The sequence below is a fragment of the Halichoeres trimaculatus genome, unplaced genomic scaffold, assembly GCF_033239565.1.
Source record: "Halichoeres trimaculatus isolate MK-OKI-2021-1 unplaced genomic scaffold, fHalTri1.1 fHalTri1_scaffold_16, whole genome shotgun sequence".
Lineage (NCBI taxonomy): Eukaryota > Metazoa > Chordata > Actinopteri > Labriformes > Labridae > Halichoeres > Halichoeres trimaculatus.
The window spans coordinates 16,849,188-16,873,170 of NW_027437194.1; the positions used below are offsets into that span (position 1 = coordinate 16,849,188).

At 41.2% G+C, this 23,983-nt stretch overlaps 2 protein-coding genes across 4 annotated transcripts in view; both read left to right on the forward strand.

Moving 5' to 3' along the window:
* The first annotated feature begins 1,876 nt into the window (after positions 1-1,876).
* cplane1 (ciliogenesis and planar polarity effector 1) lies at positions 1,877-22,672 on the forward strand. Of its 3 annotated transcripts, none has more exons than XM_074690435.1 (50): positions 1,877-2,049; positions 2,362-2,484; positions 2,568-2,703; positions 2,788-2,907; positions 3,069-3,301; positions 3,399-3,502; positions 3,581-3,737; positions 3,824-3,927; positions 4,085-4,267; positions 4,716-4,965; positions 5,044-5,244; positions 5,332-6,098; positions 6,180-6,370; positions 6,465-6,545; positions 6,632-6,796; positions 7,200-7,367; positions 7,456-7,687; positions 7,770-7,906; positions 8,001-8,218; positions 8,299-8,463; positions 9,662-9,809; positions 9,886-9,995; positions 10,083-10,223; positions 10,306-10,417; positions 10,502-10,802; positions 10,882-11,967; positions 12,073-12,224; positions 12,313-12,392; positions 12,478-12,539; positions 14,245-14,515; positions 14,602-14,925; positions 15,007-15,570; positions 15,666-15,847; positions 15,930-16,014; positions 16,105-16,177; positions 17,858-17,992; positions 18,186-18,248; positions 18,333-18,418; positions 18,562-18,790; positions 18,887-19,146; positions 19,232-19,328; positions 19,421-19,600; positions 20,664-20,706; positions 20,819-20,950; positions 21,033-21,210; positions 21,294-21,349; positions 21,425-21,592; positions 21,713-21,849; positions 21,932-22,176; positions 22,269-22,672. In XM_074690435.1, exons 2-50 carry the CDS (start codon positions 2,404-2,406, stop codon positions 22,419-22,421), a joined length of 9,546 nt encoding a protein of 3,181 aa, XP_074546536.1. In that variant the 5' UTR covers positions 1,877-2,049; positions 2,362-2,403; the 3' UTR covers positions 22,422-22,672. The 3 variants fall into 3 exon arrangements, with proteins under 3 accessions (XP_074546536.1, XP_074546537.1, XP_074546538.1); XM_074690436.1 differs by having other exon boundaries at positions 12,076-12,224; XM_074690437.1 differs by having other exon boundaries at positions 6,632-6,787.
* Positions 22,673-23,624: 952 nt separating this feature from the next.
* wdr70 (WD repeat domain 70) overlaps positions 23,625-23,983 on the forward strand; it is a 47,965-nt gene continuing 47,606 nt past the window's right edge. The window contains exon 1 of the mRNA XM_074691171.1: positions 23,625-23,730. Within this exon, the coding sequence (XP_074547272.1) occupies positions 23,706-23,730 (25 nt within the window). The 5' untranslated portion in view covers positions 23,625-23,705. The remainder of the gene's footprint in view (positions 23,731-23,983) is intronic.

The following is a 23,983-nucleotide window of genomic DNA, read 5'->3' on the forward strand; positions in this document are numbered from 1 at the left end:
GAAATAATAAAAAAGTTATTGAATCATCGTGTTTTAAACAAAATCATTTTTTTTCATGAATCAAACAGCCACAGCCAGATTAAGTGTCTATAATTTTTCCTATTAAAAGCCTAACGTCACTTACTAAAATTCTCAGAAGTTTTTTGTCATCTTAAAATTAAACATTTTGAACGCTATTTTTTTAAGACACACTTTGTAAAAGACAGATCAATATCCCTTTAAAGAAAAAGTCCAACTTAAAAAAGCCATTTTATTCTAAAATATCTAAAAGGCTTTTTGTGTTTTAATTCACATTCAGTTCTGTAACATCTTCCCAGAAAATTCACAGGGACAGAAACCAACCATCACCTCAAACCCAACCCTTCTGACAGTGTAGTTTTTTATTTCCCTGTTAGGAAATCTGAGTGACTTGCAGCAGACATCCTCTAACTGTGTCTCTGTCTGGCATATTGCCTTAATAGACTTCTCAGCATAATTTTCTTTAGAATGAATGAGGAATGCAGATGGTAAATGAGGCTGCCATGCCAGTTAATGGCCCTACACTGAAGATGTAAAGAGTAAATTAGACATTGTTCTCATGACAATAGCACAGGTCCGCAATTGCTGGCTGAAAACAAAGGAGACCACTTGTGCCTCAGAGTTACTATGCAACGATTTGGTGCTTAAACATATGGTCAGCTCTCTATAATCTGTTTATTCTTTTTTTTCCACTTTGAGATCCAGGAATCACTAACATTTTTTGAGCGGGGTTGTAATCTTGGGAGGGACCGAAAGTGTCAAAAATGGTCTGATAAAGATATGAGGGACATGGGTGCATATGCAAACAAATGCAAACATGCACACATGAGACACCTAAACCCAAACAAAGCCTCTAGTATCCATTTATTGAAGATGGTCCAAGGAATGCAAATAAACCCCAACATGCTCATACGCCTGGAAATGTAATGGTGATAGCTTTGTCATGTTGCAAAGAACAAATTTATGACAGAAGAATGGGTCTCACTATATTCTGAATAAATCATGTCCTTTTATGTCTGTTTCTTGAACTATGGTCTTCCATCTGCTTATCATTCTGTTTTGACCAAGTCATCATGTTCCCATATAATGTCAAGTGCTCCTTTTCAGATGGTCCTCATCAGAGCAGAATGAAGCTGGCGGTGACAGTAATAAAGAGTTCCATCTGCGCCTGGCAGGCAGAGGCAAATGAACCAATTAAGGTCTGGTGAAGTCCCCTCTTTCACCTATTGGCAATGGCTGCCGTCATCTCCATCACAATGAGAGGAGAGAGTGCAAGAGTAATCAAATACTAGCAGGGGCCCAGGGGGCAAATCTAATAACTTCAAGTAACAAGCCAATCAGAGACCTTGATGCATACAATTAACACAAAACAAAGCATGTTTATTGTTAAGGAGGCCAATTATTACACACAAGTATTCAGTTTGTAAATAGGCTGCATGGTTCTGAGAGAATATGCACCTCAAGGGGAAATGTATGTTATAACTGCAGCACAAAAGGGCTCATGCCGCAGTTTATCTTGCACGGAGATCTCCACTGGTCAGACCTGGCTTTCATGTGAACTCAAGCCCACTTTCCTATGATGGGTGAACAGACCTGGCAGATTTTTGTTTTTGTAGCATTGCCATCTGCTGGAAAAAGTAAGCAAATACTTGTGCCTGAGTCCATATCTACGTAAAATAAGGAGGCAGTTGAATCAAAGGCGAACCAGTCTTCCTTGATTAAGTGTATTTGTTCATCCCATTCACTTAAGATTACAATTAACCATGTAATTAAATTAGATGATGAAAAAGCTCATTCCTTCGAAAATTTTATCTATCTCTTTTCTTCCGCTTTGTTCCCACGGCAACGCTAAAGGAGCTTCATCCGAGAGGATCATGGGAAAAAAACCTGGCAGCTGTAGCGGAGGGACTTTCAAAACATTTCTCGTTTAGCTACTGTAAAAACGATTAACACGACAGATTCAATAATATCCCCGCGGCTATGTAGTAATGGAAATATGCGTTTCCAGTGAATTTAGCAGAAGCACTGGAGGTAGGCTATTTTTTTCGGGATTACTGCGCCGCAAAGAAAAGATAGCTAACGAAGCTAATGCTAGTCAATGGTAGCCTATTTGTACCTTCCCTGATTATTATTATTTTTTTGACTTTTTAAGTAACGGATAAAATTGGCATGTGAAATACACATTATATAATGTTATTTTACATTTCTGTAAGATGTAAACCTCCATTACATATTTATAATCGTCCATAGCTTATCATTATATCAACGTGCCTGCAACTGCACTCGTAGCTTGTCAGCTTACTCGTATCTTTATGTCGTCTTGTCTTTTGTCTTTTTGTCTAGAATGATTCTGCGATCTCAGTGAAAGACAAATGTCATTACAACATGGAGCTGAAACTGGAGGTTTTGTTGTCATCCAGCATCAAACGAAAGAAACCATGGCCGAGATTTTGCTGGCTCGGCAAGGTGAGCCAGTTGAATTCAGCTTGTAATATTGCTAATCTTGTCAGAAGAACACGACTGCAAACCCTTGTTGTGACACCTTTTAGGAGAAGGAGTCTGTTTTCCTGTTAGATGACAAACGGATCAGCGAGATTAACATGGTGTCAGGTCGAACCAGGAAAAAGACTCCCAAACTTCATCCTCTTCTGAACAGTGTCGTGACAATGGCTTCATCCCACAACGGTAAGCTTGGTCTCCTCAGGAAAATCACAATACTTGCCAGCTGTAAACTTTAAGAATGCATGACTTGTGTCATATGTTGTTCAGGTATGTGGCTGTGTGGACTAATGATGTCAGGAGAGCTGTTTCTGTGGAACAGAGATAAAGATTTGTTGAAGACTGCTGCATCTGTGCTAGAAGTAGTTCAATTAATCTCTGACACCCAAGGTATGTGCAGAACACATGTTTTTATATCAGTTTTAGATTCATTCTGGCACTCCTCTTAGATTTTGTGTCACCTTTGATTGACAAAATCAAATAAATGTTCACCCCTTGAAATAGATATTGAAATATTAAAAATGTGGATCTATTAATGTGTTTGTTCCCAGGCAATGCCACACGACTCTCGATCCAAGTTTCAGGGGATGGCATGCGTGTGCTCCTTGTTGCCATAACAGGACAAGTGTTCCTCTGGGAGTGTATAGACGCCAAGGAATTGACGGGAGTAAAAGATGGTACAGTCAAAGGTCAATGGGCACACATTCAGCCCCTTGAGGACACAACTCTGCCCTCGCCACAAGACAAAGAAGCATCCATACACACTCTCTTCATCAAAACTGAGGTCTTTAAACAGCTAAATTATACATTGCATTAATTTAAAGAACAGCACTACATTCCAAAGTTTCATTACCTAATTGTCTTTTTGTCTGAACTCTCAGGTAATGGGTGATGCCTGCTTATCAGCGTTTGTTTTCACATCTGGAAATAAGCTAATCATCACCTTCCTGAAACTCCAGTGGGAAAAGAGCCATGTGAGAGTTGGGTGAGTAGACTGGACTTTTTACAGACTGGGTAACTATTTTGGTGTACAGAAGTTGAACAAAAAGATTTCTTGGTGTAGCTCTGTAGGATACAGCATACACTGGGCCACCAAGACATATCCCCTGTCTCAACTCACGCCACCTTGCCAACCAGTGAAGTCGAGAGGAGCCTTAGTTCCAGCCTTCTCCCCTGATGGGTGTCTGTTATCTGTTATCATAAACCAGAGACAGCCTAGGGTGAGCATGTGGCCTCTAAAATGACTGTTTTAAAATATTTATCTGGCTTTAAAAGTCTGACTCTTTCACATTTTGTTTTAATGCAGGCTACACAGGTACTCTTTGTGAGCACACAGAATTTTGTCTCAGTTTGCAGTGGCCTGGGAGGATGTGGGAGCAAGAAGTTGGACATTCCCTCTAAATACATAAGGTACTGATGGGCTTTTTCCTGATATAAATGTGTGCTTTGATTTGGTTGGATGCTCAATCCAAGGGGCAAAATATTCATTGTTTTGTTGGTATAGGTCTAACTGCCTGAATCTAAATGTGAATTTATCTAGAGGTGAACTTTTCAACTTGTGTTCTAGGTCCTACTGGGTGAACAGTGTGGGCTGGTCCCCTGGAGGTCTTTTCCTGGCCTGTGTTCTAAAGAGAGGCTCTCTTCTTATGCTTCCTCGCCTTGGAGGACTTATTACTCTGACAAGCTCTGGTTGCAGTGTTGATTTTGGGCCGGCACATTTTCTACCTCTGCATCCACTTGTCACTCTCCGGTACTTATTATTTCAAGCTACTCATTAGCTATTCTAACAAGTTTGTTTGTGCAGGTTGTTCTTGTTTTTTAATTTAACATTTTCTATTAAAATCTTATGAAAGCAAATCTCTTATAATCTCTTAAAATTTCTTAAATTGCTGATTTCTTTGAGTATTTTCTTAATTTTAAATTTAATCTGTAAAGTGTAAAGTAATCTGTAAGAAATCTTTCTGTTTTTAACTAATCTAAAGCCTAGAATCGTACTGTTTAACGCACTGTTTTAGTAGCATGACTTAACAATATTAAGACTATAATAATACAACAGTGCAGAAAATATTCATGCTGTGAGTGGCAGAATTAAAAAAAAGGATTATTGTATTAAAAAATACAGATTGTTGATGATTTTCATTTTGACTCATTCCTGTGATTAAATTTCTAAAATTCCTCTAACCCTGTTTCCTTTGAAGGCCACCAGTAACTGTTGGCAACAAGGAGGCCTCCCTCTCCAGCTCCAGTTTGTCCGTGCGGGATGTCCTTCGGCAGCGTTACTCTGTCACCTGGCATCCTCGGTTGTTGTATCTCATCGTGTCTGACGGCTACATGGCCACCGTATTGAGGGTTTTTGATAAACCTACTCCTGCTCTGATGCTGAAAACTCTTCTAAAAGACACAAGCAGAGACCTCGAGAAGGCGATTCAGGTTCTGGATAAATCACAGGTGATGAAACAGGGACTCTTAGCTCAGCTTGTTCTTTGAAAGGAAGTTTTGAGAATGACTGTTGATGTGAATTTCCAGGTTCATGTGAGGGAGTGGCTTGAGTCTGTGTCCTGTTTAAACTTTGACATCAACTCTGAGCTGTTCAGCTTCAGTTTCACGCATGGGCCCAACACAGCAGACTCTACCAACCAAACGGCCACAGATGGATCCCCTTTGCCGCTTTTCCTGCAGGACCAGGGGACTTTGGGTGGTACAAATGAGCTTCTTCAGAAAATGCAGGTTGGCCTGTAATTTACTCTGAAAATACAGATGATGGGTCATTTGTAAATTATCTTTAACCTGTCACATTTTTTAATGATTTCACAGACCTTCTTTGAGGATGACTCTGATTTTGATGCACCTCCCACTGGTTCCCACATGGAGGATCGAGGCCACCTGGAGTTTGCGTCAATGTTTGACACACTCCATGCTTTGGACACACACACCAACACTCGACTCATCACAAGCCCTGATTCTGAAACTGACTTTGCTGAATCAGAAATAAGGACTCTGTCACTGTTGCATGAGCTTGGTAAAGTCCAAAGCAAGCTCTTAACTGCGTGGGCTTTTGGCATGTCTCTTGGAAATGCCGTAGAGAACAGACCTCGTCTGCTGAAGTATACGCTGCACTGTGTGGTGCGATTTTCTGCCTTACTCCGTTTGGTCCACGAAAGGAAGAAAAACTTCTCGGACTCATGTTGCTTCCTGAACCTCCTTAAAAAGCTTCTTTGCTTCCTTCCCTGGGATAGTGCTCACTTAGATGGACCACACTGTGTGCCACTGATGGTGGAGCTCAGTAGATTGTTGATTCGCCTCCAGTTGATGCCTCACCCTGACTCCCATCAGACTGATGTTTGTCAGTTATCATCCCATAACCTGTCCTCAGTGCTGCTCATCTTGCAGCTGGTCTCTGATTCCCTTGATCAAACATACGGCATGCCGCAGAGAACTTTCTGGTCCTCTGAGGAGAGGGAATCCAAACCTCTACAGCTCTGGTCTTCAGATATTCACCATGTGCCAGTGTTACAGGATAGAAAGATGGAACATAGACTTACAGATCAGCCAAGACCTGTTCCTCAGAGACCTTCCAGCAGGTACAGATGATCATGTCAAAAGATGATGCCCATTTTGTTATAGAAGAGTATAAAACAATTCTGTGTTTCTTTTCCAATCAGGTTGTTGGGAGTGTGGCAGTGGGTCTACGAGATAACCCAGCAGTATGTGCAGGATCTGAAAACCTTTCAGGGCTGTGATGGTTGGGATGAGGAGCTACACAGGGTGTCTGTCATCATGTCACAGATCCAAATAGCTGTGCAGTCCTCAGGAGAAAAGCTTGAGGAGGGTCCTACGCTACTGAGTTACCCAGGTCGGACTTTTTTATGCTAAATGTTGAAGCTGCAGGGGACAAATAGGGGACAAAATTATCACTGAATGCAGTTTTGTTGTTCTTTTATCCTCAGGTGAACATCTGTTCCTGTATGGCTTGTACACAAAAAGTGCAGACTCATGGCGCTCGCAATTATGTGAGGAGAGAGACAAAAGTAGGACCCAGTTTTCTGTTTCCCCATCAAACTAAACCACATCGTCACATTCAGACAGAAATCTGAATAATGTATCTCCCTGTCAGGCTGTGTTCGTGGTGTCTTTAAGGATACACGGCTCTGTCTCGCGCTCCTGTATAGCCTGTTATCAGAGTATCGTCTGAGAGAAGCTCAAGAGTTGGGGGACCACATGGCCGGCTTGATCCTGCAGAGGGGTGGACATCAGACGGACAAAATGTCAGGTAAGACAGGTAAGACAATGTCGTTGATTCCCCTACTTTAGCAAGTTGATAGAATCAGGTTGTAGATGGCTTCTGTATTCAAATGCCTCCCATCTTTAATTTATTTATATCTGCATTGGGTTGAAAAATCCATAAGTTGCTCATCAGTATTTGCGGCTTAAGTCCATAAACTGTAAACCCCTCCTTCTTTTGTACAAAAGTGAAGCCAAAATACTCCCTGCAGCAGAACCTGACATGTTACATATTCTGAGTCCGACTTTGTACAGTATGGATCAACTCAGAAGCTGTGTTATTTACATCCTATACTTGTCTTTATTTGCTGTCATGTTGCCCCTTGTTTTTGAAGTCTGTTTAAAACTCCTCACAGTAAGTTCCAGTGTCAGTCATGAGCTCTTTCTTCCTCATCACACAGCGGCCTCTCTTCCCTGCGCCTGGCTTCCAGTGGACCTTCACATTGAAGCAGCGTGTGCTGTAGTTCAGACTCTGGGCAGATTCATGGCTTCATATTTCACCAACCAACCTCTCAACATCCTTCCTCCTCACCAAGTTGCAGTCCTACCTCCACTTCATCTGCCTCATGGTTTGTTTTTGTTTATTTTTGTCAGTTACAACAAAACTGATGTCCTTTTTCAATTTCCATTCAATAAAAAATGAAATACCTTTCTTAGCTCCTAGCGTTGGGCGTTTGGTGCCGCTCTGTCAGGAGGAGGTGGCTAAAGCTGTGCGACAACAGCAGCTGTCCGAAGTGTGGACAGTGGACTACGCTCAGGACCTGCTCCTGCTTGGGGGTCTCCTTCCTGAGACAGTGTGGCTGGCTTATCATCTAGGGGACTGGAAGACAGCGGCGTCTCTGAGCCTAGCCTATAGGAGCTACTGTACTGAGCACTTTGACTTCACTCGGTCAGTTTGTGAACACACAGCATGATCAAGGCAGGAATGGGTGTGTGGTTTGTAACTGACATGTCATTGATGTTATTTACAGGTTGAGGAGGAGAGAACTCCACCTTCCTGCAGATTTGGAACCAGAAAAAATCTTTCAGGACGAGTTGGAGTGTCTTCTCTGCAGCAAGTCTGACTCCCCGGAGCAAAGAGATAAAGATGACGACAAGAGCTTTTCTGGTTGGTGATACCTATGACCTCCAAGAACAGAAAAGAGAATTCAGATGAATCTTTTGTGTTTTGACATTTTTCAGGTCTTATTATTATTTTTTAGACCCACTTGAAGGAGAAGACTGGAACTTGTTACAGGTTTCCATCCAGGAGATCTTGAAGGCGTCAGTCATGGCTGGAGTGAACGTTTTGTCGTCACCTTTGTCGTCTTTGCTTGACACAGCCAAAGAAATGTGTTCAGGCCTGCCTGCTTTGGTGCCAAATGGACTTTATCTACCTTCCCCACCACTCTACTGTCCTCAGCCTTCTCCTAACACACAGGTATTGTCAGTAACAGTGAAGATAAACTTTTACACAAAGTTTACATGTGGAGCATTAAAGATTTGTCTGTCTCGTGTTAGGACCCAGTTGGAACATTGGGGCATTTTGCAGAAGTTGCAGCTCGTCACAAAGTGTCTGGAGTACTTCAGAGATTATTGATGCTTCTGAGATCTGCACGTTGTTGTCGCGCTGCTGCCCAGTGGTACATCAGCAGTCTGCGCCGTGCCAGACATGTACTGCATAAGGTACTTTACTTCATAAGTTTTTAGAGGTTTAATTGTCCACAAGTTTGGGAAACTTTTTTTCAATCATTATTTTGTTTTGTTGTGAAACTTTCACAAATAACTAACACAAAAGTATGCTGACTATTAGAGTTTATTCAAAAACTGCCCAGTCTTTCTACATTTTCAGGCATTTTTGAGGTTCATGTATTTATTGCAAAATAAGAATATTTTAAAACTCCAAATTGCTTCTAGTGTCTCATATGCCAGCCTTCCCTAGATTTTTTCATTTCTGGCAAACAGATGCAAGGTCTATTATAACGTTTGAAGTTATCAAACCATTAGAGCTAGGCCGATATGCTATTCTTACAATTTGATAATATTACAATTTTTGGGGTGCTTATTTAAATTGCTTTTCTTTGATATTTATGATTTTTGTGATTTTTGGTTTGCTTTTATAACACCAGACCATGTGAAAAAGTAAAATGATGATGATAATGTCTACAGACTACATCAGGAGCCATATTTTCCCATGAAATGCACATCTATTAAGTCAGAGAGGAACATTTCACCCTCTGCTGGAGAATACAAGTAACATTTTCATCCAATTCTGTTTATAAACAAAGACTGAAGTGAAGAATTTGAATTTGAAAAAAAAAAGATTTTTTAACAAAGAATCCTGGTTTTGCTAATGTCAAACAAAAAATCCCAATATATTGTGTAATGATTTTTTCTCCCACCACTACAAAACACCTTGCTTTGAAGAGCCTATCCAAACTGTATTTGTCACATATGTCTTTGTCCTTGCTCTCACATCTCTTTCACATCTCCCCCTCTCTGTTTTCTGTCTCTTTTTCTCCTCCCCACCGTTATGATAGCTCAAGCTAAAACAGGCTCCTGGCCCTGGCTCTGCCTCCCCTGTCCTCTCTTTGACACCTCTCTAGAGACCCTTTTCTCTTTTTCTTTTTCATTTCTTGTATGTTGGGTAGTGAGAGTTATTAAGGAAATGGGGAGCCTCAAGAAAATAAAAAAAAGCTCACCAGAGAACCCTGTTTGATGTACTGTCCCTCACCGTCTACCCTCATGTTTGGGTTTTTGGGGACATTGTCATCAAGCGTAATGTAGGGATGTGTGTGTCAAAATCTTGGTTTCTTTGCCAAGAGCTTATCTGTTTCCTTAAAGCACACATACTTTGTGTTTATGTCAAACTCATGATTTTCAGATCAAGACCAAGTACCGTGATCCATCCGCTGCTTCAGAAGAAAAAGCTTTCCCAGAGAGCCTGATGAAGTTTGTCTCCCCTAGCGGGATTTTTAGGAGAGGACCTAAGAAAGACGGCTGCCTGGACCCTGACACTGTTCAAGTTATTGGTAGGTTTCAAACCATGCTGAATTGCTCACACAAGAAATAATAAACTTTCTGTGAGTTAATAATTTTTCCTAACAGTCTGTTTCAGGGAGCTGTGTGCTTTATGCTGGATGCTTCACGTTAGGGACCAACTCTCCATTTCCTGTAGGAAGTATCAGGCTGCCAGACAAAGTGTGAGAGAAGAGCAGGTATTTTTATTTATAATCTAGGTTCTCATATGTTTATGTTCAGTATCCTTGATTCTTAAATGTCTTTCTTTTCCTCACATCTTGAAGAACTCAGAGGTAAGATCGACCTGTGTGGATGCTCTCCAGTGGGCCTGTCGTTTGCTGCCTTTCTCTGGCTTCCTCAACACTGATGAGATCCTGCAGGACTTACTGCTCAGCCTCTTGGCTGAACTTCCTCCTCTCTTGTTGGTGATGATGCTTTCCCGTTGCCTTTTTGTACACATACTAAACAGCACTTGAGGAGGTTTAACTTTTCACCTCGTCTTTTTAGGTGGCAGACTCACTGGTACGCGCTTTTCCAGAGAAGGAAGAGTCTGTCAGAGTTCCCCTGAGAGAAAAGTATAACTCAGTACTGCAGAGACTGACACAGCCCCATGTCCTGGGTATGAATATTGCTTTTCAGTTAAAAGTTTTATCAGTTTAACCCATTTTTCATTGATTTCCTCACATCCACGTTTTATTTGCAGGGGAAGGGGAAGAAGATTTGGACGAGCCAATGATGATGGTGATTCAGGACAAACGCAGACAGAGAAAGAAACATCTCAGCCGTTTGAAGAGGCATCTGGCTCTACCTGAGCTCCATCTGTGGGAGAAAGAGGAGGAAGAGGAGGACCGGGGGAGCAAACATGGGATGGCCATGCTCAGGCAGCTGTCTCTTGGTACGACTCTGAGCACCGGCACCTTAACTGACTGCGACTTTCCTCCAGTGAGCAGTGATGCAGACACAGCAAATAGCACATCTGAGGCTATGAATGACACGGACAAAAAGTGAGTGATGCTACACTACAGTCATGACTCTGAGGTGTAATATATCTGTGCTGTGGCTCATTTTTGTTTCTTTTTAAAGGGGCAAAAGAGCAAAAAAAGAGAGAAAACAGGCTAAGAAGTCTGCTGTTAAGATCGATAGCATCATTCAAGAGGAGAGTCACCCAAGTGATGCAAAGGAAAACAAGCAGCCTCAGCCTCCTGTTGTTGGTACCTGGGAGTTTGAGCTAGAAGATGATGAGTTCCTCAGCTTCCTGGAGCTCTTCCTCAGCTACGTACTGGGAAAGGATGATGCTGATGGAGGAGAATCAAGCGCAGACCTGCCCCTCTTGAAGGGCTTTTCTTTCCAGCTGAGGGAGCAGGAGCTGCATTCTCTCGCCTTTGACGTCCTCACGACTGTTCATCGCCGTCAAAGAGATGCACACCATCCAGTGAGAAAACACTCAAGCACTAATCCACCAGTGTTCAAAGCCGGCTGCTGCTGCAAGAGAGTGGAACAAGGTGCAACACAAGAGCAGGAGACTTCATCTGTTCGGGATGAAGTGTCGATTTCAAGAGCTTCTGTCAGCTCTCTCCCTGGACTGAGAGCTGGCAGGAAAGAGGGTTTGTTTGGCCTACGACAGCAAAGCAGTAAGCCCAGAGAGCCAAGAATAAAGGTGAGTCTCTCCGGTCATGAAGCTAGCCCTAATCAAAGTACCTTTTCCATGAGGCAGCTACAAGAGGGCTACACAACATCCATGGAAGCCGTGACTGACCTGCAGCGCGGCTTGGACCCTAAACTGGAAGCTGAGTTTCCAGAGCTGGGCAGGCTGCTTGAGTGGATGGTGCGCTGGGCTGACAAAAGAGGTCATCATGGCAAAAAACAGACAGCCAGTGGAAGATGTGCTGGGACTGATGAAGGAGTGGTGATTCGTGTCAAAACCTCCACCCCGGCCATCCTCATGTCTCTCAGCTTGCTGCAGCAGAGGCTCACAGCTGCACTGGGAGCTGACCGACACACGGCACACATCCAAATCCCAGAAACAGAATGGATGGTTGCACCTGTACTGCAGCCTGAGGCGGAGAGGCAGGTGGAAATAGAGAGCAGTGTCGATACGGGATACCCCGGATCTGCAATTACGCCTATCACTGGCCCCGACCACAATTTACATCCAGAACAACAGTCAGTGTGAGTGCAAAGTGTTTTTATAACAATGGTTTATTTTTGGACAAAAGTATTTAGTAAAAGCCTTTTTTCTCCTTTTTTATGCTACACTACTTTATTTCCCTTCAGCAGCCCTCACACAGATAAAGAAGAGGAACTTGGATTTCACCATACCTCTCTTCCTAACAACCCAACGGAACTGACATTCGATGCTGAGCAGAGATCGCCCACCTCCCAACAGCTGTGTCTTGATGATTTGGACATCACACCAGAAAAAGAAGGTACGAAGCTAAGTAATCTTTCTTAATCATTGCTATAAAGCAGACACCTGTAACAGAAGGTATTAATTCACTTGTTTGACATTTGCAGGCAGAAGCAGTGACAGCGAGGGCGTCGAAGTGTCATCCTATGTTTCCAACAGGGAAGTTTCTGGAGAAATGCTGGACATGGTGAATACAACCTCTCAGGATTCTTATTTTCTAATGGCATCAAAAGTAATAGTCAAACACAAACAGCTGTTGTTTTTTTTCGCAGAGTTTAAAGCTTGCAGACTTGGATTTCTCAGAGAAGGCAGACACATGTGTTTCCAGTTCTCTGTGAGTTTTTTTAAATGACTTTCTCTATTGGATATATTTTCACCAGTGACAGTACAAAAGTGAAATATAACAAAGCATTCAGCTAACATTTTTTCCCATATTTTAACCCCTCCCCATTCAAAACAGAACACATACATATACCTATGAAAAATTAAGCAACCAAAAAAAAAGAAAAACATACATATATGTTAACATATAGACATTTATATTACATGACCAAAAAGGGGAACTCATTCATCACAATCGGATAAAGAGGAAAAAGATTCTTTATGGCTTAGGAGAGGTAGCCAAGTCCTCTCAAATGAGTATAAGGAGCTATTGAGTGAGAATATAAGCTTTTTTAAGTTCAATGGACAGAATTAGCTCCTTCAACCACCTATTATAGGGGTGCAGGGTGTTTCCAGGTTAAGAGGATGGTTCTCCTGGCCAAGAGGGTGGTGAAGGCGAGAACAGTTTGCATGACTGTTGAGGGAATAGGCTGTACAGGAGTGTTAAACAGGGCTAAGAGGGGATCGGGAGTAACAGTTAAGAATCAGAATATTTTATTGATCCCCGAGGCGAAATTTCATTTCAGTTACATCCCTTTCAAGACATATAAGAAAACAAACATGGGGAAAAATATAGAAATGAGATGTACCTAGGAGCTGCCAGGTACCCAGCACCCCTTTGCCATAGATAAGAAATGACAACATTGGAAGAGAAGAGAGGAAAAAAAAGGTCAATTTCAGGCTATGTCCCAGAGGGGGCATAGTTTGAGATCAAGAAAAAAAAACACCTCAGCATGAAGCACATGATAACAACAGGCAAAAAAAAACTTGAAGACTAGCACACGTGTCACTGCTCTCCTGGGGTGCTCATATGCTGTGCTAAGAGTTAAAAAGAATACAGAAAGCCTGGGACATAACCAGAACATATGGGAATGATAGCTAGGGATTATTTACATCTATTACAAGAATCAGTTACGTTTGTGTAATGAACTTTGTACACAACTTTACATTGTAAGAGGCCGTGTCGTGCACAGATTGAAGAGGAATGAACCATCTGTAAGACACATTGCCAGTAATCATCAGATAATTTTAAACTTAACTCTTGCTCCCAAGATTCCTTTGTGGAGGGTGTGAGGCTATTAGAAGAAGACTTAAGAAGATTATTAATGAGAGAAATTAGCCTCTTTTGTTCAGGGTCAAAGGCTAGAGAGCATCTACCTGAGGGTCAGAGGGCAGCTGGGAAATTTAGGATTCAGGCTTCGAATATAGTGCCTTATCTGAAAAAAATGAAACAGGTGATTTTTAAGTACGTCATATTTCTGTGAGAGGTCATAAAATGGCATAAAAGTTCCTTGAATATTAGGGTCCTTATATTTGTTTTTGCCTCTGTCGGACCAACATTGGAAGGTTATGTCAGTACATGACCAGGGAAATAGGTGATTATTTGCAATTGGGGAAAGGTTGGAGACTTCTCTATGAGTTTTTAACACATTTTATCTTTTCACACTTTTGACTTTAGTAAGTAGAAATGTTTTTATTGTTTGTGTTAATTGATTTACTTGCAGTTTTTGGTGAATTATAGTAGGAATCTCCTATATTTGAAGTCCATGTGAGGTCTCGTGTTGATATCCTTATCTGTTGATATTTAAACATCAAATTTGGTGGTGAAACAGAAACGCATTCATATTAGTTGTTGAAATGAAAGTTTTCCTTTTCAGTCAAAGTCAGATTAGGAGCCTGCAAGCTCCACCACACCCAGAACCCCAGGCTCCTCCCACTTCCCAACCTGAGGCGGTGGTCCATGCAGAGGTTTCTCCTTCACCAAGTGTGCTGCGTCTCAACACACAAGTAGATCCTCCAATTCTCCAGCAGCAAACCCCTGCAACATGTGCACCCACCGAGGCCTCTGCAGCACCCAATCCACCTTTACTTACTGAGGATCCACGAATGAGGGAGCGTCTTGGGGAAGAATTGTACAGACTGGTTCAGGTAAGAAAAGCCTGACACAAAAAGGTGAATTTAACTAACTCTTTGACCTGTTCTGATTTCATGTTTTTTTTTGTTTTATTCAACAGAATATTAACTACATGAACCTGAAGGAGGTCTTAGGAGCCTCATTTTCAAACCTGCAAGTTGCCCAGCAGAGCTCCTCTTTGGCCCAGTCTCAAATAAACTTCACACACCCTGGAGTGCCATCAACTAATGCTGCTAGTTTCAATCTTCCTGTAACACCTCAGGCACAAGCATGTGCGCCAAATCCAGCATCCACCAACCCTCAGATCAGTCAGGCCCCTGTATGTACGCCTGCAGACCAGCCTGCAGTCCATTCTGCAAACAACCAACATCACATCACTTCAAATCTAGCCTCTGTTTCTAATGGTGCACATGCAAACTATCAGGTATTGCTTTTTGTTTGTCTGTGTGAATAATACTGAAATCACGATGAAAACAAAGTGAACATGTTCTCATTTTCTTTGCAGGAAATGCAGCCACTTTCTGTGCAAGCCATGTCACCAGAAATCCAGTTCAGGGGGAGCAGGAGGTTAATCCCACCCTCACAGGGGCTGCTGGCTACAAGTCAAGGCATCCATGGTTCCCACCTGTTACCACCTCCTCGTGAAAACACACAGAATGACCCTCAGCCACAGTTTACAGGCTTGAAATTGCTTCACCTCAACCATTCTGTGTTATCCCAGCAGAGTGTCCAACTCAATCCCCAAACTCTGCACAATTCAAACCCATCAAAGAAGACAGAAAAGAAAAAAAGGAATGTGACCCCTGATCCAGAAATACAACAAACACACAACTTTCAGCCATCTGAGAGAAGCAGGGAGCGTGATTTCTCACTATTTCCTCCAGCTTTTCCATCTCTCACACCTGCACCAATGCAGGGCCTTCGTCTGCTGCACATTGAGCCTCATCCTCAGCAAAACAATGTAACACTCCCAAAACTACTTGTGCAGCCTTCATTTGGGTCACCTTCTCCAAGAGTGGAAACCCCAAGCTTCATCAAGCTTCTACGTTTAGATCCTGCACCAAATATGGTAAGCCATTCCTCTATCATTTAGAGGTTTTAAAACCAGCTATATGCAAAACTTACTTTGCAGTTAATGTAAAGAGATCCCCCTTTCTGCCACAGATGCTGCCACAGCCAGTTTCTTTAGCCCAGACAACTCATCTAATGTCCAGGGAAGAGCTTACAAAATCAGTGATGGCAATGCAGAAGGCTGAAGAGGGAAGAGTGCGCCTGCTCAGCTTCAGTTTACCTCCTGAAAGCACTACAGGTGCTACTGCTGCTCTGAACTCCAACTCCACCAAGAGGTGATGGCTTATTTCTCTTCTTATGGTTGATTTACTTAGACTTTTTGTCCACAGTATTGTGCTCACTTTGTGAAATTCACAGGCAGAAGAGGAGAGAGAAAGCAAGAAAAGTACACGTCACATTCAAACCAGATGAGCCTGCACAAGTTACTCCTGCCAAACAAGAGGTATATTGATATTAACTCTATTCAGAAATATTTCCAGCTTTTATGGATGTTAAAGTGCAATTCTCCGGTAACTTATGTTTTAATTTCCAGCCGACAGATGAACCTGAAGGAGGAGAGCTGGCAGAGGAGATCCCTACAGGAGATTATACTTCTAATAAATCTGGTTAGTAAGAAAGACAATCTCAACTATGCTTGCTGCATTGTCTCGAACTAATTAAAACAGCTTCTATTAGAAAGGAAAGACTTCCTCCAGAAAAAATGGAAAAAATCAGTGAAAGTGAAAACTTAGTGAATAGTTCAATCAGGAGAGACTTATACACAAAATAAGAGTTATGAACAGATATCCAAAATTAAAGTTTTGAGGTCAGAATAATAAATGTAGGGGGCACAATGATCTAAATTATGAATATCCCCCGATGGAGTCTACTCACTGCAAAAAAATGAAATCTTATCAAGTGTTTGTCTTATTTTAAGTAAAAATTGTCTTGTTATACTTGATATGAGCCACATTCAACTGTTCAGTCCAAAAAATGTCTTGTTTCAAGTTATTGAAAGACAGAGGTGAGGTCTGAACTGCTTGTAACAAGTAAAAAAAATGCCATTGAAACAAGAGAAATTTGCTCTAAGGTTTGCTTAAAAGTAGAATAATGTCTGAAAACAAGTGATTTTTCTTTTGTTCAATTGGCAGATGGTTTTTTTGGCTTGTTACAAGCAATTCAAACCTCATTTTTGTCTTTGAATAACTTAAAACAAAACATTTTTCTGGACTGAACGGTTGAATATGGCTCATATTGAGTATAACAAGACAATTTTTTCCTTGAAAAAAGACAGAATCACTTGATAAGATTGTTTGCTGTGCAAGATCACGATGTGCATGCCAACTCTATCCTTGCTCTTCTAGAAAAAGGAAAATAAAATATAACTTAAGTGTCAACTTCTGAGATAAATCTTTCTTGTGACTCACTTTTTACTGTTATTCGAAGGGATGGGAATTGATAAGATTTTGTCAATACCGATGCCCTTATCGATTCTGCTTATCGATCTGATTCTTTGTTGATTCCCTTATCAATTCCTGTTGTGAATTTTCTTGGTACAAAAAGTAGCTTTACAGATTTTCTGTGTCAACAGCATTTAATTGAGTTTACACTGTAAGTGAATGAAATGTAATTTGTCCCTGAGTCTGGAATTTTTCGGCATAATTATACAGAAACAGGTAAAAACTAAACACAATGTGACGTTGATGTACGGTGTTGTAACATATTAATAATACAAGTAGGCCATCTAGTGTCTCAAAGTGGTTATAGCAATGGTTTCAGTTGTTTGGAAGCTTTCTGTAGTTATGACGTCAGCCATGAGCCTTTCAATCGCCTGTTAGCTTTAGACATTTGAAATTCTCAGTATTTTTTAGGAAGAGTTGATGTGATATGTTTCTGTGATGAAAGTTGAAATTCTATTCTGAAGCTCAAGTTATACTGATGTATGCTAACTGCTAGCATATCAATGCAGTTTCCCGTATAGGTTAGCATCAAGCTTGCGCTATTTTGTTATTCTGGTTCGAATGTACTGAATATGAATCTCCTGAGTAATGTACAATTCTTTATGAAGTCAGTAAAACTTCAAGCTGAAAATCCTGACTCGATAAGGGAATTGATAAGGGAATTGTTAAGCACAAAGGCTAATGATATAGATGGATTGAAACATTTCTTATCGGTTTTCAACAGGAACCGGTTTTTGATTCCCATCCCCAGTTATTCGGCCTCTGGACTGAAGTTTTTTTTTTAGAAGTCAAATGTCCCTCTCGACACCAGTACCATTAAAGTGTGTTTTGATTTTGTATTCCCAGGGTCCTGCGATTCTTTGCTGACTGGTCAGAGATTACTGGACAGAGCTATGTGCACTGCAGCTGAGCTTCATGCATTTGCTTCCACATGTAAGAGGCCTCCAGAGTGCCATGATGCTTTCACAAACACAGAACCAGGTGAGGCAGGAGTCCGATCAGAATGTAAATATCATATATTTTGCCCAGTTTTGAAGCAAATCAGTTCAAGCTGATCACAAACTTTTTTATTCATACAAATACATGAAAATAAAAGTTTGTTTTTCTGGTTGCCTGTGACGATTGTAACATATGTGTCATGTGCTTTTTCCAAATACCTTTGTTATTCCTCCAGCTTGTCAATTGTCGCTCGTAGATAAATCTGTGTCTGCTTCTGTGACTACTCAAAGCCCCAAATGTAAGTTGTCTTCAAACTACAGGTGACACACAGCTTTTTATCGGACAGTTCAGTGTTTTGTTCATGTGTCTTTCCTTCATTCAGCCCCAAGCACAGGGCATCTGCAGTTTTTTAACCAGTGTCTTGATCGAGGCAGCAAGGGGACCCCACTGAGATTGGAGGAGAAACTGGTAAGGGAACACAATATGAGAGTCTACGCAAAAGAGGCTGTCGCTGAAAAGACATCCAAAGGAATTGCATATGTTAATAAATCTGCAAATAAATTCTATCGAGAATAAAAACCAAACATTTGTTTCTCTACTTTTGTCTCTAGGATGGAGGCAGCCGTCAGTTCATAAGTGTTATGGATCTAGATGACAAATCCCTACATCAAGATTTACCCTCTCTCAACCAGGAAGCGCAAGATATCCCCTTCAATCAGCCTCCTACACCAACTCCTGCTCAGCTTCATGTTCTTGCTACTTCTGTTTTAAGAAATGCTGCTGATCCAAAACCCTCTGTTACTGTTCCTGGGGATATCCTTAACACCACAACTCACTCAGGTCTTCAAAAGTCTTTGTATTGATGTCTTAATCCTGATACAGTCACTCCACTTTGGGTAGAATCTGTCTTGAAACCTGGTATCTTGTATATTTTAGGTATTGTAGAGGAGTCGCCTTCATGCAGCCATATTGAGCTCAGGAAAGAACCAGAGAACATCACTGTCACGGACATGGAGGATCCATCTGACTCTGAAATCTGTCAGGCCATTAAGACACAGAGCATCCAACCTCAGAGCTCCTCAGCCACACCTCCTACAGTCTGGTTCTCCTCCCGGCTCTCTGATCTGGACGCTCAGCTGGCTGCTTTGCAGAAAATTGCAGACTGCCTCGAGATGGACTTCTCCAACACCAGGATGGTACCAAAGCGAATTTTTCTTACAATTATTGTGCTCATTTTACAAAATATCTGGGGCGTTAATATAATCCTTTGTCTCTGTGCAGCTGGTGAACACTATTGAAAAACTCACACCAGTTATGCCTCCTGCTGTGAAGATGACAGCTGTGAAAAAAACTGTCAGGCTTTCTGTGCCACAAGAAGGTATGACCTGAAACATTTTAAGTCTTTGCAACCCAATGAAAAACACATTTTAGAACAACTTTCAAACTTTTGTTTATACATTTTCTCAACAGCATGGACAGCAAAACTCAACCCTTTGAATGAATTAAGTGCTTTAGAAGAACAGGAAGAAGATCTGCTGGAAAGAGCCATAAGTCAGGATGACTCCCTTACTCCTGAAAGCAAGCTGTCGTTTCGTTATTCAGCTCCACATGATCACAGCGCTGGCCCTTCACAACTTCAAAACCAACCAAGTAAACACATTCAAATATATTTCTATATGAAGAGCAGCACATAAACCCACTAAAATGACATTTTTAGTTATTACTTAGAGTATTAGCCTAAGATGAGACGAGATACAACTTAAAGAGGGGGTATGGGGGTATATAGGCTTGATACTGACCCTCCAGTTAAAAAACAACCCAATTTTTTACTCTCTGTTTTAGGAAACAGTAACTTCAGCCTCTGTCTGAAAAGGTTTTTTAAGCTGCTGTATCTTAAAGTGATACTCCGGGATGGAACAAGTTGGGTGCTATCACAAGGTTTAGGGCAGAAATTCCCCCCCAGCAGTGTTTTTGTGCGCGGTGTGCCAGATATAAACAAACGCAGGTAGTCTGCCAGGATGAAAAGACACGATGAGAACTAGAGCCTTATTTAGCCGTGTTTTTGTGTGAAAGTAATGCGCTGAAAATTCTCTAAATAAAGCCGATATCAGATTTTTTTGGTGGGAGTCCGTTTATTTGTGTTTTTGGTCAAGTAAAACAAGGCCCCGTCTGAGTGCAGAGGAAACCGGCAGACGAGCAGGGAGGGGGTCTTTGGTGCGTGCGCCCTGGGCTTCTGCTGCACAAAAACACTGCTGTAGGGGTAATTTCTGCCTTAAACCTTGTAATAGGACCCAACTTGTTCCATCCCGGAGTATCACTTTAAAAGCCCAAGCTCCACTAACCCCCTCGCCCCTGATTGGCCGGCCCTCTGGAGGCCTGTACAGGGTTGACCTTGGTGTTTGAGGCCCACCTCCCAACATGCCCTGAACAAGTTAGGAGATCCTTCTGAATGACCCTTTTATTTCTGCTAGTTTCATGCAGCAAGGATCTCGTGAGGATCTTGTGCTATTTTAAGAAAGGAACATTTTGAGCTGGTCACAGACAGATTGATGGATTTCTGCAACATATAAATACAGACAGGTTTGAAAGTCTGCACGTGTTTAGTCTTACCATCCATATTTAAAATACAGGAAAGCAGAATACCCTTATGCTTATTTAATCTCCTGGATTTAAAATATGGGAAACATGCGTTATTAAACTATTTCTTGCACAGGAATCAAAGATCAACTGGCTGAAGCATCTGGAACACCTCATGTGTGAGTATTAGTCAACTTAACCTGACCTCTGTTAGTTTTGTTATGGGTTACATTTTTTGTGGTATCTTTTGTGTAGTTCATGATACTGAGCTTCCTCCCTGTCCATCCTCAGATTTACAAATGAGGATCTGGGTCAGTCCGGGTTATCCGATACAGCAGAAATCTTAGACGAGCTGGTGAGGGAAGGCTATCTGTCCCTGACTGATCTGGATTGGTCCCATCCACAAGCTGCACTCCCTTCCAGGTATTGTGCAGACTCAAATTTAGTGAATGACAGCTGAACCTAAGGTCATCATTGAGCAGAGAAACAATGTGATCCCTTGCAGCAAGAAGCAGCAGGAAAGAGGATTAATGCGGCAGACACGGGTCCGTTCAGAGGATGAGAGGAGGGAGCTGAGGATCTGGATGAGGAGGAAACAGAGGGAGCAGCTGGCTGTTTATCAGAAACACAGAGCGAGCCTGAGGGAGAGGGAGCGCAAGCCCTTTTCTTCCCCTGGAACAGCAGTGGGACATATTTACCTTTTTTCTGAACTTTGAATTGAATTATTTGTCTTTAGAATGTCTCTCACCTTATTTTTTCCTTGCAGAAATCATCTAAGTACAATGAGACAGCGGCTAAAAGCACCAGAGAGGAAAAAGTGAAGTATGTGTCTCTATCTCACTGTCTATGTACAACAGAAGGGCTTGTGATGAACTGCTTTTTCCTTTGACTTAATAGGCTGACACTTCTGGAGCAGTTCAACCTCAGGACACAAGAAGCTTTCTCATTGGCAAATGATGTTTCTGCTGCTCCACCAATTATTTGGTCCTCTGTAAGGACTGGGGCTTCACCAGTTCCCCCTGCCACAAGATCCATCTCTGCTCCACCACTCGACAGCACTTACAGGTATCTCCTAGTCCTAGAGTAGAAATCTGACCAGGATCTCATCTCTGCAAAGAATAACTTTAGTCTTGATCAGTGTAAAGTCAAGAAGTCTCGATTTGACAATAGAGTTATTATCTCTAGGGTTTTCAGCCTACCTACGGATGACAATAAGGGTTTAAAGACAGGACAGACTCAAGCTAACCCTCGGCCATGGACTGCAGAGATGCACGGGTTACCATCAGAGGATCACCGCAGGAGATTAGGACTACATAGACCAGGTGTCGTAAAGAAAATCATCTACTTTTTTAATCTACCAATAAATCAAACAAACTCTTTACATTGTGTATTTTTATGTGTTAGTGACCTCTCTGCCAAAAGACCGTCTCTCTCAAGTGACCAGACGGGGCATGCTCAGTGACACAAAGAGGAAACAGCAAACATCTGGAAAGAGAGTGGAACAAAACGTTGAACTCCAGAGAGTGACAGGCCTGAACAAAAGTCCTTCAAGAGTTACCACTGTGGGAAGAGGAACCCTCAGGGATGTGAGGATGGAAGAAACAACAGAGTCAAACACTTGGGAGACTGCTACAGACTTAAATGAGGGGGTAAGAACCACACACTGATACATGATCAACCTATCACTTTGTCACCTTTCAGATCTACTCCCAGATTTGTTAATATGCCGTTTACTTTTTAGGTTGGGGCTGAGCCATTGGATGAGCAAGATGGTGCAACCAGAGCGGGTGTGCCGGATATGGACTGGTTGGACAACCTCTCTGAGACTGGCAGCAACCTTAGCAAAATAGACTGGGATGCTATAGAGAGGCTGGTGGCTGCAGAGGACGATTAGATTTATCTGGGGAGATTAGCTGAGATTTAATGTGCCTTAGAAATATTACAAAAGTCAGTTGAACTATGATAAATTTTTCATTATCTTTATTGTAATAAATGTTCATTAAATATGGGCAAATCTATTTTCCACAGTAAACACACAATACAGTCATTTTAATTTTGTACACATTGTTGAAAAAATGTTTTGCACACAAGTCTTAAAGAAAAGTTTTTCGAAACTGTAATTTATTTTTGTACTCTGTCCAACATTAAATGTTTTTTTTTTTAAACCATTTTAAGCTGTGTTCTCCTTTTCAATTTTGCTGTTTTCCATATAGCTGAATATAGGTGCATACTGTATGTTTCAAATTGGAATAAAACTTTCCTTAACCATAATTATTATGTATTTTAAAGTCAACTGATGGCATCTTTAGTTATTTTGCTTCCCCTTGCTTTGGAGTTGGCAGCAAATCAAAAAAGTTTTACATCTGACCTTCTATCAACACATTATCCAAGCAGCTTTTACTCTGTCAGGGTCACAGGAGCTGGAGGCCTATCCCAGTTGTCACTGAGCCAGGCCTGTTATCCATTAGCAGCAAGGACTCATGGAGGTTTGGTGTTGTGTTATTTAGAGATCCTGTGATGGTGTATTCATCTTTTCTTTGGATTTTTTGTTTCTCTTAATCTATTTAAAAGTCAAACAATTAAAATCAATTGGAATCGATTAAAGTTACATATATACTTATTTTATTTTTTAATCTGTTTAGAAATAATTGCTTATTCTTTTATTTACTTACTTATTCAATGTGTCATCAATCTTTCAATACCTCATTTTTAAGTTTTGTTCTAGCATCTTTTATTCTTTTTTACTGATTTTATTGTTGTATTTTTTCTTTTAATGTGGTTGTTTTAGCTATCTTAAGTTTTAAGATACTCTGATAACTTCCCCCAAGTTGATGAATTGGTAATTATATGCAAATCTAAAAACTGAAAAGAAATATTAACGCCTTTACTACAGTCTATGATATTAATGTATGAATACATCAAAGCAAAAAGAAAAAGGAAGCTTTTTAGCCACCTGTCTTTCAAAATTCGTCTCTTTTCTTCTTCTTCTGTTATTATTATTATTATTATTATTATTATTATTATTATTATTATTATTATTATTATTATTATTATTATTCCCATGTATTCTATGAACCACGCACGGGGCATACTGGAGTAACTCTCCTGCAAAAAACACCACAGAAGAAGATGCAGCGAGTACTTCCGGTGGTCTAAGGTCACCGTTGCGTTTGAAAACATGGATCCAAACAAAGTGGGAGAAGGTAGAAACTTTTTCTCCTCACACATCTTTTAGTTTCTTAAAGTCATTCTATACAACATACGTGTGCGTGTTAACGTGGTGGACGGTATTTTTTGTCCCATTGACAGTCATTAGCTCTTCATTTGACCCAGAATCAGTCGTGGTTGCTATTTCCGTTAGCTTATTTGCTTTTCTTTCTTTCTGTCTTAGATGCTGTAAAATATTCTAGTCTGTTCTTCCGTGGAAGTAAACGTGTTGTTAACACGAATTTATAA